Source organism: Pipistrellus kuhlii, unplaced genomic scaffold (assembly GCF_014108245.1).
Source record: "Pipistrellus kuhlii isolate mPipKuh1 unplaced genomic scaffold, mPipKuh1.p scaffold_m20_p_10, whole genome shotgun sequence".
Classification (NCBI taxonomy): Eukaryota; Metazoa; Chordata; class Mammalia; order Chiroptera; family Vespertilionidae; genus Pipistrellus; species Pipistrellus kuhlii.
The window spans coordinates 36,477,432-36,493,330 of NW_023425405.1; the positions used below are offsets into that span (position 1 = coordinate 36,477,432).

The 15,899-nt window shown below is 38.5% G+C and overlaps 1 protein-coding gene and 1 long non-coding RNA gene across 6 annotated transcripts in view; one reads left to right on the forward strand and one right to left on the reverse strand.

The window, feature by feature from the left end:
• Nucleotides 1-15,899, reverse strand: part of DYNC1I1 (dynein cytoplasmic 1 intermediate chain 1) — a 274,243-nt gene that overhangs the window by 98,007 nt on the left and 160,337 nt on the right. For all 5 annotated transcript variants that reach the window (XM_036429363.2, XM_036429361.2, XM_036429362.2 and 2 more), the window contains 3 exons: nt 15,164-15,253; nt 9,033-9,195; nt 6,896-6,995 (listed from right to left, as the gene is read on the reverse strand). In XM_036429363.2, coding sequence (XP_036285256.1) covers nt 6,896-6,995; nt 9,033-9,195; nt 15,164-15,253 — 353 coding nt within the window. The remainder of the gene's footprint in view (nt 1-6,895; nt 6,996-9,032; nt 9,196-15,163; nt 15,254-15,899) is intronic.
• Nucleotides 9,203-13,725, forward strand: LOC123651958. Its single transcript, XR_006740971.1, has 2 exons — nt 9,203-9,907; nt 10,002-13,725. It is a non-coding gene; the product is annotated as an uncharacterized LOC123651958 (long non-coding RNA).

Here is a 15,899-nt window from a genome sequence, read left to right on the forward strand (position 1 = left end):
CTTTGTGGTCACAGGTATGGCGTCTGTACTTATGAGTCTGCTACTCTCATTGGAATGCCACTTTTGTGTGGTAGACATCATTAACTCACTCTTTAAGACTCAATGCAGGCATCTAGTCCTCCAGATAATTTCAACTAACCATATACCACCTCCCCTTGCCTCTCATTGTCTCTTTGAGCATTATGTGTATGTGTCCCCCGCCCATTAATGCACTTGTCAAATTGTATTATGGTTTCCCCCCCACCTCTGTCTCTTACAAGGTTGTAAGCACTCTGAGTGCAAAGACTAGTTTTTATTGACTTCTGAGTCCAGGGCCTAGCAACTCCTAGCACATGCTAAATTTGTGCCAAAATCTATTGAATTACAGATGCTTTTTAAAAATTTTTAATAACTGTGCTCAGTGGACTTTATGTTTAATTCCTCGTTATAAAATAATTCCAACAATTAAAAGCATAAATGCAGGAAACACAATCAGTAAAACCATTAGGACTCCACAGTGGATAGAAATACCTCCTCACTCTATGATATCTCTGTGCTGTGTGTTTAATAAACAAACTGGGGGGTGGACCTCATGGGAGATACAACATTTCATAAACAGACCACTCCTACCTGGGATTTCCATAAGGCAGCCACATTAAAAATTGTATTATTACATATGCAATTATATTAGGATTATAACATATCCTATCACCCTTCAGAGATCATTTAATTTCTCTCCTATATTTCTCTATGTGGTGTATATATTTAAAAATAGATTATCCTTATAAATTTGAACATCAACATTTTTCTATCTAGAATAATTAAACCTAAGTGTTCCCTGTGGCTTTATTCATTCATCCCTCAATTTAAGAAAACTACACAGAGCGACAACTTGCTGGTTGACGCAGAGGAAGTACAAGCCTACAATGCTTGTATGCGGCCATCATTGGATGTAATCACTCTTTACCAGAAAGCACTCCTCAGTAGCTAAATCCAAGGCCCATTGAAAGACACTACATCTAGATAAACACAGAAGTCTCCAGACTGTCCAGCTGAAGTTTGAGTACGTTGCATGTAAAAAGGCAACTCGATAAACATCAACACCACCACTATCAGAGTGGTCAAGGAGCAGCCAGATGTGTCTTGAATAATATCCCACAGCTTCACATCTGGGTTTCATCGTCGGCTCCCACTTGTAGCTTTTCTTTTTTCCATTAAAAATATTTTAAGTTACTTAGGTTTAAACCCCCTTTAGAAAACAGGGAGAGCTTTAGTAAAATACCAGGGAAATGTCTTTGGTGGTAATTTCTATAATTGGGATCATAAGTCCTAAAGATACTACTTTAACTCTTATTGCGTGTGAAATTTTATGAATTCAAAAATCTCCTCTGGTATGCCTTTTTCTGTTATTTCTTTGAACATGACTAGTCAAATTTGTTATTATCCAATAAAAAATAAATTTCTGAACAATTATTTAAACCTTAAATGTTAAAAGTATGAGTTTAAAGAGAATGCGAACAAGTATGAAGTTTGTGATTACTAATGAGGCTGGATTATCTAATATTTAATGAGGAGAATTCTTACATGGAAATGACCAGATCTGCTCTCAAGCTGTTTGCTGGTATAGAGAAATAAAGTCTAACTTTTATTAGAGAGAAAGGAAACAACATGTTTAAAGTGCCCTTTATGTGCCAGACACTGAGCTGGGTGATTAACTCATTAGGTCCTTGCAATCTAAACTAGCAATGGTTTTTCTATTTCTACAGGTGTAGAAACTGAGTCCCTGGGTGAGTAACTTGTTTCTAGTTATGATGCTAATAGGTGAAGACGTGAGAACCCTATTTAAAGTCTTTTTGGCTTCTAGTCCATTTTAGCCTGCATCAAGTACTTCCTATGCATTTGTAAGGCACAGTGCCAGCTAAAATGTAACAACAACAGGCTTTGCTCTATAGGAACTCTCCACTAAGTAGAGGAAAGTGAGACACATGCATGTGTAATTATAATCTATCTATCTATCTATCTATCTATCTATCTATCTATCTATCAAGAGCCTAATATGCAAATTGTCCCCACAGGAGTTATACCAGGAGACCAATTGCTCGCTATGATGTGCGCTGACCATTTAAGGGGCACTGCAGAACAAAGGAAGGCCCTGGTTGGTAGGAGAAAGACCACAGTTGGCTCTGACTGTGGGTCAGGCCTATGGACCCTACCTGTGCAAGAATTTCGTGCACCAGGCCTCTAGTACAAACATAAAAGCAGAACATGATATGTGCTAAGATAGGAACATAAACAAGTACAAAGGATAAAATAACCGCTTTAGTTGGGGTGCTGCAGGGGAAAAAAATTGAAAAAGATTTTTAAAAAGAAATGAGAGTTGGGGTTTATCAAATGGGTAGGCAATCAGGAGAAAAGGGAGAAGACAGAATGGACAAGGGTACCAATATGGGTACAGGATATTTCTCTTGGGTGTCAGCTGGCTCAGTGATGCTCCCATGTCTGGAGATACCTCAGTAAACAGCTGTCTAACTTCCCAAGGACAATACATTCATTGCAGGGCTGACATCCAATGGGCTAAACACATTCTCTTAGCTGGCCATTGTAAATTTTGAACAGACACAAAACCTGTGGGTTGGCAAGTGAGTTAGATTATGAGAGCATTTTATTGCTGAGGTCCTCCACGCTGTCCAGATTTCTACTCTTTCTGACTCCCAGTTCTTTATCTTTTCCATGGATCCCATAAGTACCCGAGTGGCTCTCCAATTCATTCCCTTTTGCTTAAGCTAGCCAAAAGTGAAGAAGAATAGGTTCAGGAGACCTCAGAAGATAGCATATGGCAGTGAGCCAAGATGTACTAAGAGGTAAGGCAGAAGAAAAGTTGTAAATATTTCAGGGCATTCTCATAGAAGTTACTGAGTATAGGCTAATCATTTTAGACTTTACTCTGGGGTGGAAGGAGTCATACATTGCAACTATTTATACTTGTGCTACTAATACTCTCTCCACTGTCACATGTATTGAGTACTTTTTATGAAATAGACATTTTTAAAAAATTGTAAGTGCTTTAAAACATTAACTCATTCAATAGTCACAATAAGCATGCAAGTTAAATATTATTACCATCATTTTATGAATGAGAAATCTTAAGCCAAGAGAAGTCAGGCAATATGCCCAAGGTGATATTAAGAGCATATAAGTAATCTTTACAAGTGTTAATCTTGAAAGAATACTTATAATTACTCAACAATATAGAAACTTGGGTAGGAACACCAGTTAGGACGCTATTTCCAAAAGAAGAAAGAAGTAGAGGGCACGGCATAAAGTAGGTGTCAAATCCATATGTTAGCAGATTTGAATTGGTGTCTGTGGGTGTTTTCTTGCTATTGTAAATTTGATTTGGCAACTGAAAAAAAACTGTCCAAAATTACTCGAGTTTGAATAATGATGACTAAAAGATTGGAGAATGTAATTTACATGTGAGAGGAGTACATTATCATAGGAGTAAGACCATGAGTCTGGTTTTGTACCAGTCTATCACATGCTAAGTGTATAGTATTGTTGACCCTCTCTATTACACAATATCCAATGAATGACAAAGTTGATGTAATTCTCCAAATGCTCACATTTCTTCCAGGAAATTATGTGTGGTGGATATTTTGCAAATATAAAGTGTTCTTGTTTAAGAATTTTAGGAGAGCAAAACAAAGTTATACAGAAACCTCATACAATAGATCCTCGAGTAACATTGTTTTGCTGTTATAACATTTATGAGATGCCTTAGGAATTGAACTCTTGTTTATATCAATTAGCACCTGGTGAAATTGGTTTCATCCTATGTCATTTTGTTTAAAGTCACAGAACCTGCTTATGTTGTTAAGTGAGGACTTCCTGTAGTGTTTTCTTTTTTTCTCCCCTTTTTCCATTCTGTTCCACTGAGGTAATCAATAATCCTAGTGCATGTGTCCCTACTAGGGTGTAAGGGTGTGCTTCTGCCCCTCTTTGTTAATATCACTGGGTTGCATCTGGATCTATTCAGGAAGTCTCTTCATCCTCTACGCTAGGGGTGTCGAACTCAATCAGAGAAGGGGCCAAAATCTAAAATCCAGCCTACATCGCGGGCCGAATGGTTTACTGAACAGTCATAAACTGTCATTGTGATGGAAACGCAGCGGAGTGCAGTGATGACAGCGCGGTGTGGGCCACATTGCAAGGCCTGGCGGGACGGATTTGGCCCGCGGGCCTTGTGTTTGACACATGTGCTCTACGCATATAAAAATGGTCCTATGAACCCCACAGAAATGTTATCATGTAGGAGCTGAGGGTTCTAAACCTTTTTCTCGTGCTCCATATGAAGTACATTTTTCAGAATTGCAAACCTCTTTATCATTATGTAGGTGAACAGCTTACACAAAAATGAGGAAAAATAAATATGTTTTCTCTATGGTAGAGTTTCTGTCCTTTACAGGTTCACTTCCTGAAACAAAAAAACATCACACAGAATCCTGCATGGAAGCAAATCCATCATGAGCAAGAAGGAGCTGGCCTTGCCACTCCTCAGGGAGTACTGTCAGCCAACCCAGGGACAAGTTCACGTTACCTTTGAGGAATGTTCAGATAAGGTTCCTGTGTAATTTCCAGACTCTGAACAAGTGAACAAACTGAGCTAAGTGTTTCCTTAGGCTTGGATCTGATTTCTGTGCACACACCAGAGTGCACTCACAGACCACCCACATAGCAGAGGGATGCGGCCAGGCAATCCCTGCTGGTATTAGTCTCTGCTCCATCATGACATGCTTGCTCTGCTATTTGGATGTAAAAGGGGGCTCAAGAGGAGAGAACACTTAGCCACTCGGTGGCTGATGACAGTCCGGTTGTGGGGGATTACTCTCCCCTTCAGTTCTCCAGCATGATTAAATGGAGCTCTTCACACCATCTGTTTAACTGCTCTGCCTGGAACACCTTCTTCTCCCCCCCACCCCCCATTTGTCTGAAATCCCAGTTTTCTGAGAAGCCTTGTCTGACCAGAAACAGATACCAAACTCCACTGCATTCTGAAACACTTGCTACCTGCCGTATGTCATTTAGCATTTATAACCTCTTTTGGTGCCAGATTTAGTGCCATTTGTGGGAGGCAGTGGTAAAGAGCATATGCCCTAAAGTACTGAAAGGCTTGGGTTCAAATCTCTGTTCTACCACAGCCTAGCTGAGTGACTTGGCAAATATCTAGTTTCTCTGAGTTTCTATGTCTTCAGCTATAAAATGAAACAAGCAACAGTGCCCACCTTATGTGAAGTTATGAGGGTGAAATAGGATAATGCCATCCGAGCAGTTGGCACAGCACTTAGCATGTAAGAAACACAAACTAAAAGCTAGCCATGGTTATTCTTCCTAATAAAAGCACAGGATACAAGGAAGCAGAAATGGTGCTGGACATAAATGGCCAGAACTCAGCATTCCTATTCTCCTCACTGCTATTATGCCATTGTCATTGCAGGAAGGAGCACAGCATGGTCATCGAAAACATGGGCTCAGGGCTCAGACCATCTGGATTCAAATTCTGCCTGGACCACAATCTAGGGGGTGGAGTGATCAGATTTGAACTTTAGAAAGATTATAGTTGAACCTTGAACAACATGGTTTGAACTACACTAAATATATATAGCCCTTCCTTATCCCTGGTTTTTGAATCCGCGGTTGGGAATCCATGGCTGTGGAGGACTGACATTGTTCTACACTGTTTTATTAAAGGGACTTGAGCATTAATAGATTTGGTATCTGTGGAGGGAAGGTTAGAGTTGGTACTGAAACCAATCACCCACAGATACCAGGGAAAGTTATATGCAGATTTGGAAAATTATATGCAGATTTTTTACTGTGTGTATGTGTGTGTGTGTGTGTGTGTGTGTGTGTGTGTGTGTGTGTGTGTCTGTGGTGGGGGTGGGGAGGGGAAGATCCCTAATCCATGCATTGTTCAAACTATATTTGACTTAATGTTCAGAAGATAGGTGGACAAGATATAGAAGGTTAGAAATATTAGAGTTGTAAGGTGAGGGATATATGAGTAGAGAAATAGATGGTTTTAGTGACCGATTGGGGTCTAGAAGATAAAGGAGAAGTTGCTAATGTTAATGATGAAAGTTCTGCTTTGGCCCTTGGGTATGGCTTTAACATAGAGAGAATGTAGTGGCAAAAAAAAAAAAAAAAAAAAGATTTGTAATATGTGGAAATAATGACTTAATGTTATGTTTGAGATTCTTTGGGGCACCTGAGTGCATCTGTCTGGTAGGTGAAGTGGAATTGAGGAGGGCTATTAGGTGGGAGATAGAAGCAGGCTGCCCTCGTGGTGGTTGGATCCATACCGATGGAAGAAATCTCCCATGGAGACCATGTCAGGAAGAACAGTGAAGGGATGGCCATGAGGACCACAAGGATGGAGGAGAAAAAGATGCCTTAGAAAAGCCTGAGAATCAGAGGAGAACAGTGTGTGGAACTCTGTGGAAGGATATTGTTTTTAGAAGAATGAGAAAGCCAACTAAACTGGAATGCCAAGGGCAAGGAAGGCTTAACAATAGCCATAAGATTTGACAAATAGGAAACCACTGGTAGCCTTAATGAGAGCAGATTCATAGACAGAACAGCCGGGTCCCTGTCGGGTACCTGGCACATAGTAAGTACTCAATGTAAATGGATAACAGAGTGTAAAATTGAAACTGAAACCTCAGGAAAATAAGAAAGACACCCAACAGGCATGGAAAAAATTGTAGGTTAATGAGCATATTCAAAGTAGTGGACAAATCCCTCCTCCTCCTCTTCCTCCTCCTCCTCCTCCTCTTATTCTTTATTCTTTCTTCTTTTTTAAATACAAATGCCATGAGAACACAAGCTCAGTTTGTTCCATCCTAGCAATAATTCTTACCTGGAGAGACCAGTCCATACAGGTGACTACTCGGTGCTTGGACCAATGCTCATCATAGAACTGACGGTTGAAAGAAAGGTTGGCTCCAGCCTGGACATCCCTAGGAGGGTTTAAATATCAAAGATAAATATGATGCTTCAGAATGAGGCTTGATCTCTTTTGCTAATGCTGAAAGAATGACATGGAAAAGCATCGTACACCATATTCCCTGAAGCCAAAGCATCCATTTATATAACAAATTCTGTTCGCAAATTAACTACCGAGGGTCACCTTTATGAAAAGCTCTTCTAACCTGGCCCAGAAAAGATTTCCACTTGTTGTCCCAAGCCTGGTATGAAATGTCCAATCTGTTTCAGGTTCTCATCTTGTCCGGTGCTAAAGGAGTCCTCTCCTCTCAGTAAGTTCTATCCTAAAGCAGAGTTTACTAGAAATGTCCCTGTTGTCAAGGGAGCACACACACTTGGAGAGTCTTGGAGACCAGTGCCCCCTTGTCTGGCCTTAGACCAGAGGTGATGTGCATGTTTCTCTTTACCAGTAATTTCTGATGAGCTGCAGTGGTTGCCTCCCTGCTCAATAGCAAGAGGCAAGTTCCACCATGAGACAGACATGCTGGAGGGTGGGGGGTGCACCAAGTGTATGAGATGCTACACATAGACTGAAACAGCTCCGGGGTCTGGGATAATTACACCTGGGCCAGTGTTTACTTGGCTGATACTCAGCTGGCCACCAAACCTCCGCTGAAGAGTGCTTCCCTGGTCCTGCATTTGCTCCATTGACCGAGTGTTTAAATTGAGTCATGCTTATTCTCTGCCAGCAGCTTTTGGATGTGCATAAAAAAAACTGCCTACATTTCTTGGGCTTTGGTTCAAGAATTTCCACACACTCACCTTTTCTTCCCCGTTCATTTGCTTCATTCCGTTGGCTTGCATCCCGCATCACTTGTACTGGGTGACCTGGTTTCAGGTTATTTACTTAGGCTCTAATCAGCTGACTTATTCTGAGGTTTTTTTTTGTTTGTTTGTTTGTTTTGTGTGTGTGTGTGTTGTTTTTTCCCCCCCTCCTGTTAACCCTTTTGTATCTCCAACCCTGCAAACTCAGGTAAGAGGTATATGCAGCCAAGTAACTTTCAGGAAGCCAGAATAGCAGTGGGCCAGACACCCAGAAGGAAATAGCACCTAGAAACATAAACTGAGCCACAAAGTGGGCTTTTATAAAGAAAACAAACATTTCACAACATGTATATTCAAAACACTATTATCTTTTTAACTGTTTAGGGCATTTCAAAACTCCCTTTTGAAACTGTGTTTGGAGCCTGTGCTGTATTCCTTTCAGTGTCTTCAATGTTGTCCTTTGAGAATGTATTTAAATTTTAGAAATAAAAAAACTCAGGTCTGATGAAAAAGGCAGGTGATCTCACCTTTTCATATTGTTCTTGGCATAAAGAAATTGGCGACTAAAAACCAGCTATTTCTACTTCTTACGAAGCTCATAAAGTGCCTCTTTATTATTCCCACGATGATGGTTAGCAGCCACTGCCTTTTACAATGTATAGGTTGCAGTCACAGAGAAAGTCATTTGGGGCCATTTGCTTTTATTGATTACTTTTTTTGTTTGTTTTATCTGTAAATATATCCCTGCATATGTGTTTCTTAAAAGGCAATAGACACAGAATCTTATGGTGTCTAAAGAGGAGAACATTTCTAGTTCCTTTTCACTGTCTTCCACAACAGTTAAGGTCTATCACGTGTTTATTTTCTTCAGTTTCCTATTTGCTTAGACATAAAAACACAGATCTACTGGATATAACATAAATCTCCTTCTGCTGCTTATAAGGGTGTTTTGTCAGAGGACCAGGTACATACGATTCTGCCAGTCTCTATCACCTGGCCTGTTCCCCAGATATCAAGTTCAAAAGCATTTTACGGAAGCACATGATAATTACAGGGAAACTCTAAGCCAGAAGATATAACCAAAGCCCTTAGTCAAAGCTGTTTAGCAAGATCAACCCTGGAATTTCATCCTCCTCTGATTTGTTAGATTCGGGATTTGCAATGGTGACTCACACATGAATTTAGAATCAACAGATAAGTTATTACTGTTTTGTTTTTTATTTTTTAAATGAACACAAGAAACTAACCCATCTTTTTCCTCTAACTCTCGACCACTATAGTCAAAGAAGATGTCCGAGTCTTCGGCCAGCGCTCTTTCAATGACTCGGATGGTCCGATCAAAAAAGATGAGAAATTCCTCTGAATGAAGAATCTGCTGTTTCTCTTCTTCTGTCAGTTCCCTTGGAGGGGCTTTATATGTAAAAGAGATCATTAGGAAAGAAAAAAACAAAAAGGACAATTAAAACATCTCAAGAAGAACCCAACTATTGAAAGAGACTGCTTATCAAAGGAATGATAAGACACGGAGATAAACCCTTGTAAATAGCCAGTCTAAATTACTCCCACATTCACACGGAACTTTTTTTTTTTGCAGACATCTTCTTTGCCAATTTTACAAAAAAAAAAAAAAAAATCTCATACTGCTTACTGTTTTGAAGAGCTAAAACATATTACCAATGAAAATATATTGGTGGGTTCTAAGCAATCAGTTTTGAATAATGTTATTGTCTTTAGAACTAAACTGAAAAAAAAAAAGCTGAAATAATCAATATTAGAGAAATCTAAAACTATTTATATTAGAGACTATTTTAAAGTTGCACACATTAAATAATTAAGAACTAGCTATGCTATAAAACCTGTCCTCTTTCTCTGGGTAAATTCATTTTATTTTAGATGGTAAGCTGATAAGGCTGACTACTACTATATAAATTCCACTCAAAACCTGACATGTCCTTCCAAACCCCAAATATCTTCACTTTGTACACAAACACATGGAACAAATAAATGCTTCTGTAAGACACTCACTATCGCTTATATGCCTCACTTTTCTAGCATGGTTAAGCTTATCACGAATCCTGAAGATGCAAAATAATGAAGCAAAGAAGATGAAAAAACCAGCAATGTGTCATAGTATCTGCAAGAAAGTTCTCTTCAGAGTCACAATTAAGTTACATAAACTGTTTCTTCAGTAGCAGGGTTTATATAAACTGATAAAGGATTAGGAACTCTCCCAGACTGAGAAACCCTCAAGGACAGAAGCTGTCAGCTGAGCCTTTGTGGTCCTTCCTGAACCCCATTCAACTCTGGGCCAGGAGCCTTCAGTCCACGTTTGATGGATGACACTTTCCATGGCACCAGAAGTGCCTAAAGTTTAAACTACGGAAGGAGCAGTGCATTACATTTACAGGTGGGTCCCTGGTGGAATCACTCACCCACTGACTTTTCCAAACACTTCTACCACCATCCCTGTCTAACCAGAACCAATGTCCATATGGCCACGTGCTCAGAGGACTCTTTCAGGTGCAGACCTGGAGTATAATGTTTTATGCAAACATTACTTGCTTCTGTTCATGGTATCTCAAAGCCACTGTTCTGAGAAATGGAAACTGTCCAAAGCTCTTCTGCAGAGCCATGGAGTGGAATGCAAACTTTTCATGTTCATTATGCCTCTCCCCTTCCCAGCGCCCCTTTCCTGCCCCAGACCACAATGCAGGAGGTCGGGAGGGATGGAGTCAAAAATCTGTCCTTGTACAAGAAACTAGCATGACTCTGGTGAAGTTGGTTCACACCTTGAAAAATGCTCTCCAGGTAACATTATAACGAAAAGAATGATAAATCCACTCCAGTAGGAGATCTCCAAAAACAGCCAATCCCATAGTTTTTAAATACAGTTAGAAACATTTTTTTTGCTGCCGAAGTCTGCAGAACCTGAAAGATGCCAGTGTCTGCTAGGACTCTCCAAGAACCCCATCAACTTCTGCTGAGCAGAACTGCCCAGACACTGGCCTGAGAAATAGTGAAAGGACCGTAACAAGAATTCTACAAAACCAACATTTCCTGTGCCATATGTTAGCTTCGATTCTTCAAGCAGTTAAAGATCTAAGTCTGATTTAAGGGTTAAAGATAAGTACACTGGGCAAATAGTTAAGTATTTAATCATTACTCTTTAGGTAGCAATTTAGAAGTCTACTTCTTAAAACTCCTATATATTAGTATAAATTTGAATTTTTCACCTGTATGTAAATTCAAGAAAACAGTAAAACTACTCAATGTAACTAGGCAAAATAAATAAATAACCCTACAAAATGTGAGGGTTATTTTATTTTGGTTAGTACTGTTACATCAATAAATAAACTTCACTAAACAAGGGTACTATAGGACCAAGAAAAATGTCTTATTTTAATAGCCTCATTTAGCCTTAGTCACTGTTGATGGATGACCGAAGCACCCTTGAAATTAGGCAGAGACAGGAATTTTCCCCTTTATTCCATTTCTATAATACTAAACAAACAAACAAACAAACAAACAAAAAACCCTTTATATTCTCTATCTTCTTCAGTATCTTCTATTTCACCTGTATCTTTCCATACTGGTCCATTACCTTGACTAAAAAAATAGTATCTGTGTAATTTTCTGTAATTTTTTTCTCCCCCGTAGCTTATTGTCACTTTGATCTCATCTTTCAAGACATCAACTTCTCTCTAAAAGAAACATAAATGGCTGATCAAAGTGTATTAGCAAAGGCCAAGCTCAGGTAGGTGAAGCAGTAGCCTCTTCAGAGTAGCCTCTTCAGATATTATATCTGACAATACAATATTTGGCTTAAAATTAAATTGCTGCTGGAGCAAAACAAAGGATATATCTTACATGAAGCTTTGATGTCTAACAGGGATCAAATGACAAGATTTGTTAGCACAAAATAATAAGATGCATGTGCAGACAAGTAGTTTTTTGACATCATAAACAATATTCAACTTAGGAGTTAAGTAGGACCACAGGTGTTTTTTTGGGAAAACACACACACACACACACACACACACACACACACACACAAAAGAAACAAAACAAACAAACAAAACAAACTTCTCATACTTAAAAATCTTTAAAATGATAAATGTTGTTACAATGAAATGAAAATATAATGGAGTATCCAAGAACCATACTCAAAAGCTATATTCAGAGATGAAACCTCTCCAGACATTATATTTTATGAAAGAAAATTGGTTGATTAATGGAATCCAGAAGGTTCAAAATATAATTATAAACAATTAGAATCAGAATAGTTTTACCCCAGGATCCCCAAGTCCCCCTGAAATATCTGTTTCTGCAGCTTTTCCCTATCACTGGAACCTAGTCAAATTTTTAACACGTTCGCTGCATGCAAAGAGCAGGATTAATTTAATAAGGCATATCAGAGCAAAATATGGGCATTATAATATTTTATTTTCTTATAAGAAATATTATAGGTTTGTTTTTTTGTTTTTGCAACAAAATTTTTATTATTTCTGCCAAGAGCTAACAATAATTTTTGCATTTAAAGTGACCTTAAAAAAAGGTTCTTTGTAAAAAGCAGAATATGTGAAATTGACTTACATGTGGTCCAAATAACATGACAGATTTCAAACTTGCAAAATTTACCTGAACAGTTATATTTAGCTTGAATAACAAGTATGAAAACATGTGTTGCTTTCATGAAATTCAAAGTTTAGATGGCTGCCTAACTTTGTGAATTCATGTCCTGTAAACTTAAAATCTAGTATAAATTTTATTTCAGGGTTTACTTTATATTCTATTTATTGTAGAAATGTTAATTTATCTTGGTTTTACATACGAAAATGCTTTTTTGTGTCTTTCATGATTAGCTTAACCTATTTTCTTGAGTTTTCTTACCAGCCTTAAGGTGTTTTGTTTTTTTTTTTTAGTTTCTTTTTAATTTATTTATTATATAGTACAATTAGAATCAGAATAGTTTGGTTTATTGGGTTGTTGGGATTTTTTTCCTCTGTAAAAATGTAAAATTCTTCATGAATTTCACAATTCTATTGAGTCTTTTACAGTATCATTTTTTTGTGTGAAAAGTTATTTTAAAAATATTAAATTGTCTTGCCTTGTTCCTATGATGTTGTTTTAAATATAAAAATTACATCTTTTAATGTTTTTCAAGAATATATTTAAAAGACTAAAATAAAATAGATAAAACCCCACAAAGCTTAAATTTAAAATCATATTAAATAGGAGCATGGCTCTTACGAGAATTTTACAGGGAAATCAGTTCATACACAAGCAAACCAAACCAGACTAACAGAGAGGGCATCCTCCACGGACGTTACTGTGAGGTTTAGGAGCTGACATGCGTTTACAGAAGTGAGGTTTCCGGTGCTGTTGTTTCAAACCTCCAAACCTGAAGACACAGACACTCCCATATACAAATTCCCTCCGTTTTGATTAAAAGCTAAAATGTACCTGCTGTTTTTCTCTCCTCTGTTGTGGAAAACAGAGTGAAAACAGTCATACAACAAACCCACATTTCTTTATTGTTTAATGCATTCTGATGTCACTTGGGCAAAGATGTCAAAAGCTAGTGAGCGCTGATTATTTTCCCATCTCCCTCGCCACTTTTTTTTTAACTCTAAAACAGGCCAGATTTCTCAAAAATGTGTTCACTGGTTTGAAACCATGTATGTCAAGTTTCAGCCCAGAGCAAATTTTTATGGCTGAGTAATAAATCCCTACAACTCAAGGTTCATAATGGAAGTGCTGACACAGCCCTAACTACCATGCAGCCATGTGAATGGCGCCACGATTATATCTGCTAGAGATTCTCTCAAAAGTTTGCAAAGTACTGTCTTGCTTTGGAAAAAAAAAAAAATGCCATTGATGCCATCATAAGCATGCTTTTAACCCATTATGTGCTAATTTGCAGAAAAGCCATTAACAGAGTCGCACCACGCAGCAGTAACAGAAAATGTATTGCAAACATCTTCTTGACTTTTAACAGGACTTTAATCAGTTCCATGAAGCATGAGTAACAGTTGAAATTAGAGAGTGTTTCTGCTCAGAAGTGAAGAAGGTGGTTGCAATGTTTTGCCAGAGTAGACAATTTGGAGGTTAGGGTGTGTGTGTGTGTTTGTGTGTATGGGGGGGTGATCTGTGCCAAGACACGCAAAACATGCCCCATCTCCTTATCCCCCAGTATATCTTAAGGATATTTTGCAAAAGCAAGAAGAGGGTATCTTAGTAAATTCTGATTTATTTTGTCTCACGCTACACCTGTGTCAATGATATTTTACTCACCAGCTTTAAAAAAGCTTGTTTTTAGTAGAAGTTTGGATGTGAAATCTCTTCAATCAAATCCATTTAGAATCTCTCACGAAAAGTTTTGTCCCTCCCGTGGATGCCGCTATAAAAGATGAATCCACTCCTTGCCCTCCATTGTGCCCCAGAACTTGACCGTAACCAACCTCGGTGCCTGAGCAGACTAAAGTGAGTACACGTGACCAGTATGTACTCTTTCCCTCAAACATCCCCAGTGACAACCATGTGACACACATTGTGCCAGAGCCACATGTGTCTTTAAATTGTTAGGTCAAATGGGCTTCTAATTAGTTATGTTGACCTATATGGTGGGCATTCAGTAGGAAATATGAAAGGATCTTTTAAATCCACACTCTGTCCTCACAGACACTCATTGGTCAATAAGAATGACAATTTCAGAGTTCTTTTTTATCTGCAGGGCTGAGAATCTCAAAGGGATAATTTTTTAGGGAAACAGCACCTGTAGTATTGTCTTCCCCTTTCTTTTCCGTTGTTAAAATTTTTAAAAATTTCAATTACAGATAACATACAATATTATATTAGTTTTGGTGTACTGATTAGACATTTCTATGCCTTCAGAGAGTGATCACCCCATAAGTATAGTACTCATCTGATACCATACATAGTTATTACAATATTATTGATTATATTCCCTATGCTATACTTTACACCCCATACCCATTTTATCTTTTGCTTTAGTTTTCTTGTTTGTGGGTTGTTGTTGTTTTGCTTTCTTGTTGTGTTATCATTGGGAATATACAATAAAGCTTCTAGATAGCACAACAATTGGTAACAAATGTCTTATTTTCTCATTATTCAGTAGTAATTTCACTGAAATCATGACTGGATTTGTTGCTGGAATTGTGGATGGTTTGCACTTTATTTGCCTCTATCAGTCAAAATTAAAAAAAAAAAGTGACTATTGCTTTGGAGATTGAAATTCATGCTGCTAAATGTAATGTATTGAACAATCATAGAAAACTTTCCCACACAGAGGGTGCACATTTAATTTTGACTTACCTCTATAGTCCCTTAATGACACAATGTATCTCCCACACCATACCTTCCTTCACTTCCTGTTTTTTGTCTCCATTTTCCAGTTCTGAATCGTGGCCAATTTTAGGTTCCACCATTTCCTCATCATCTTCATCCTCTAGAAAAAAAGAAAGAGAGCAAGAGCAATGCACTATTATTGTTCCTTCAAATCAAAGCCTTGGTTGATGGTGGGAGGTAGGGGCAAAGGGTAAAGTTCCAATCATTTAGGGCAACTTCTAAGTGAATCAGTCCCCAATGAATGCCCAAGATCTATGTTCATGAATATATAAATAAATTATCTCCAAGAGGAGCCTCTTTGAAAGTACCCCCAAGTTGCTGAGAAAGCCGCCCTGAGTCAGCACCTGCTACCTCCATCTCCAGGCCCTCACCACATGGGCTGTCTTGGAATTGCCTCTCTGACCTCTGAAGCTTCTTCAGAGATGGCCCCAAAACAGATCTTAAAATGTTTCCACCTGGGGCACATTCTCCACAGGGGACACCTGCTGTACAGACGACTCATTTCCAATTTAATTCTCACCAAATTAATTTGTTTTTGACCTACAGGAAAGGGTTAAATACAAGTCTGACCCCAGGTCAAATGCCATTGGCAAGTAAACCACCAGGGGTAGGGCCCCCAAAAGTCATTGCCATTGGCCTCTGAGAAAGCAGCCAACCCACATGGCATTTACACATCCAGAGCAGCTCATGCATTAATGTGAATTTAATGAGCACTAACAAATGGACCCAGGAGGCTACCACTGCCA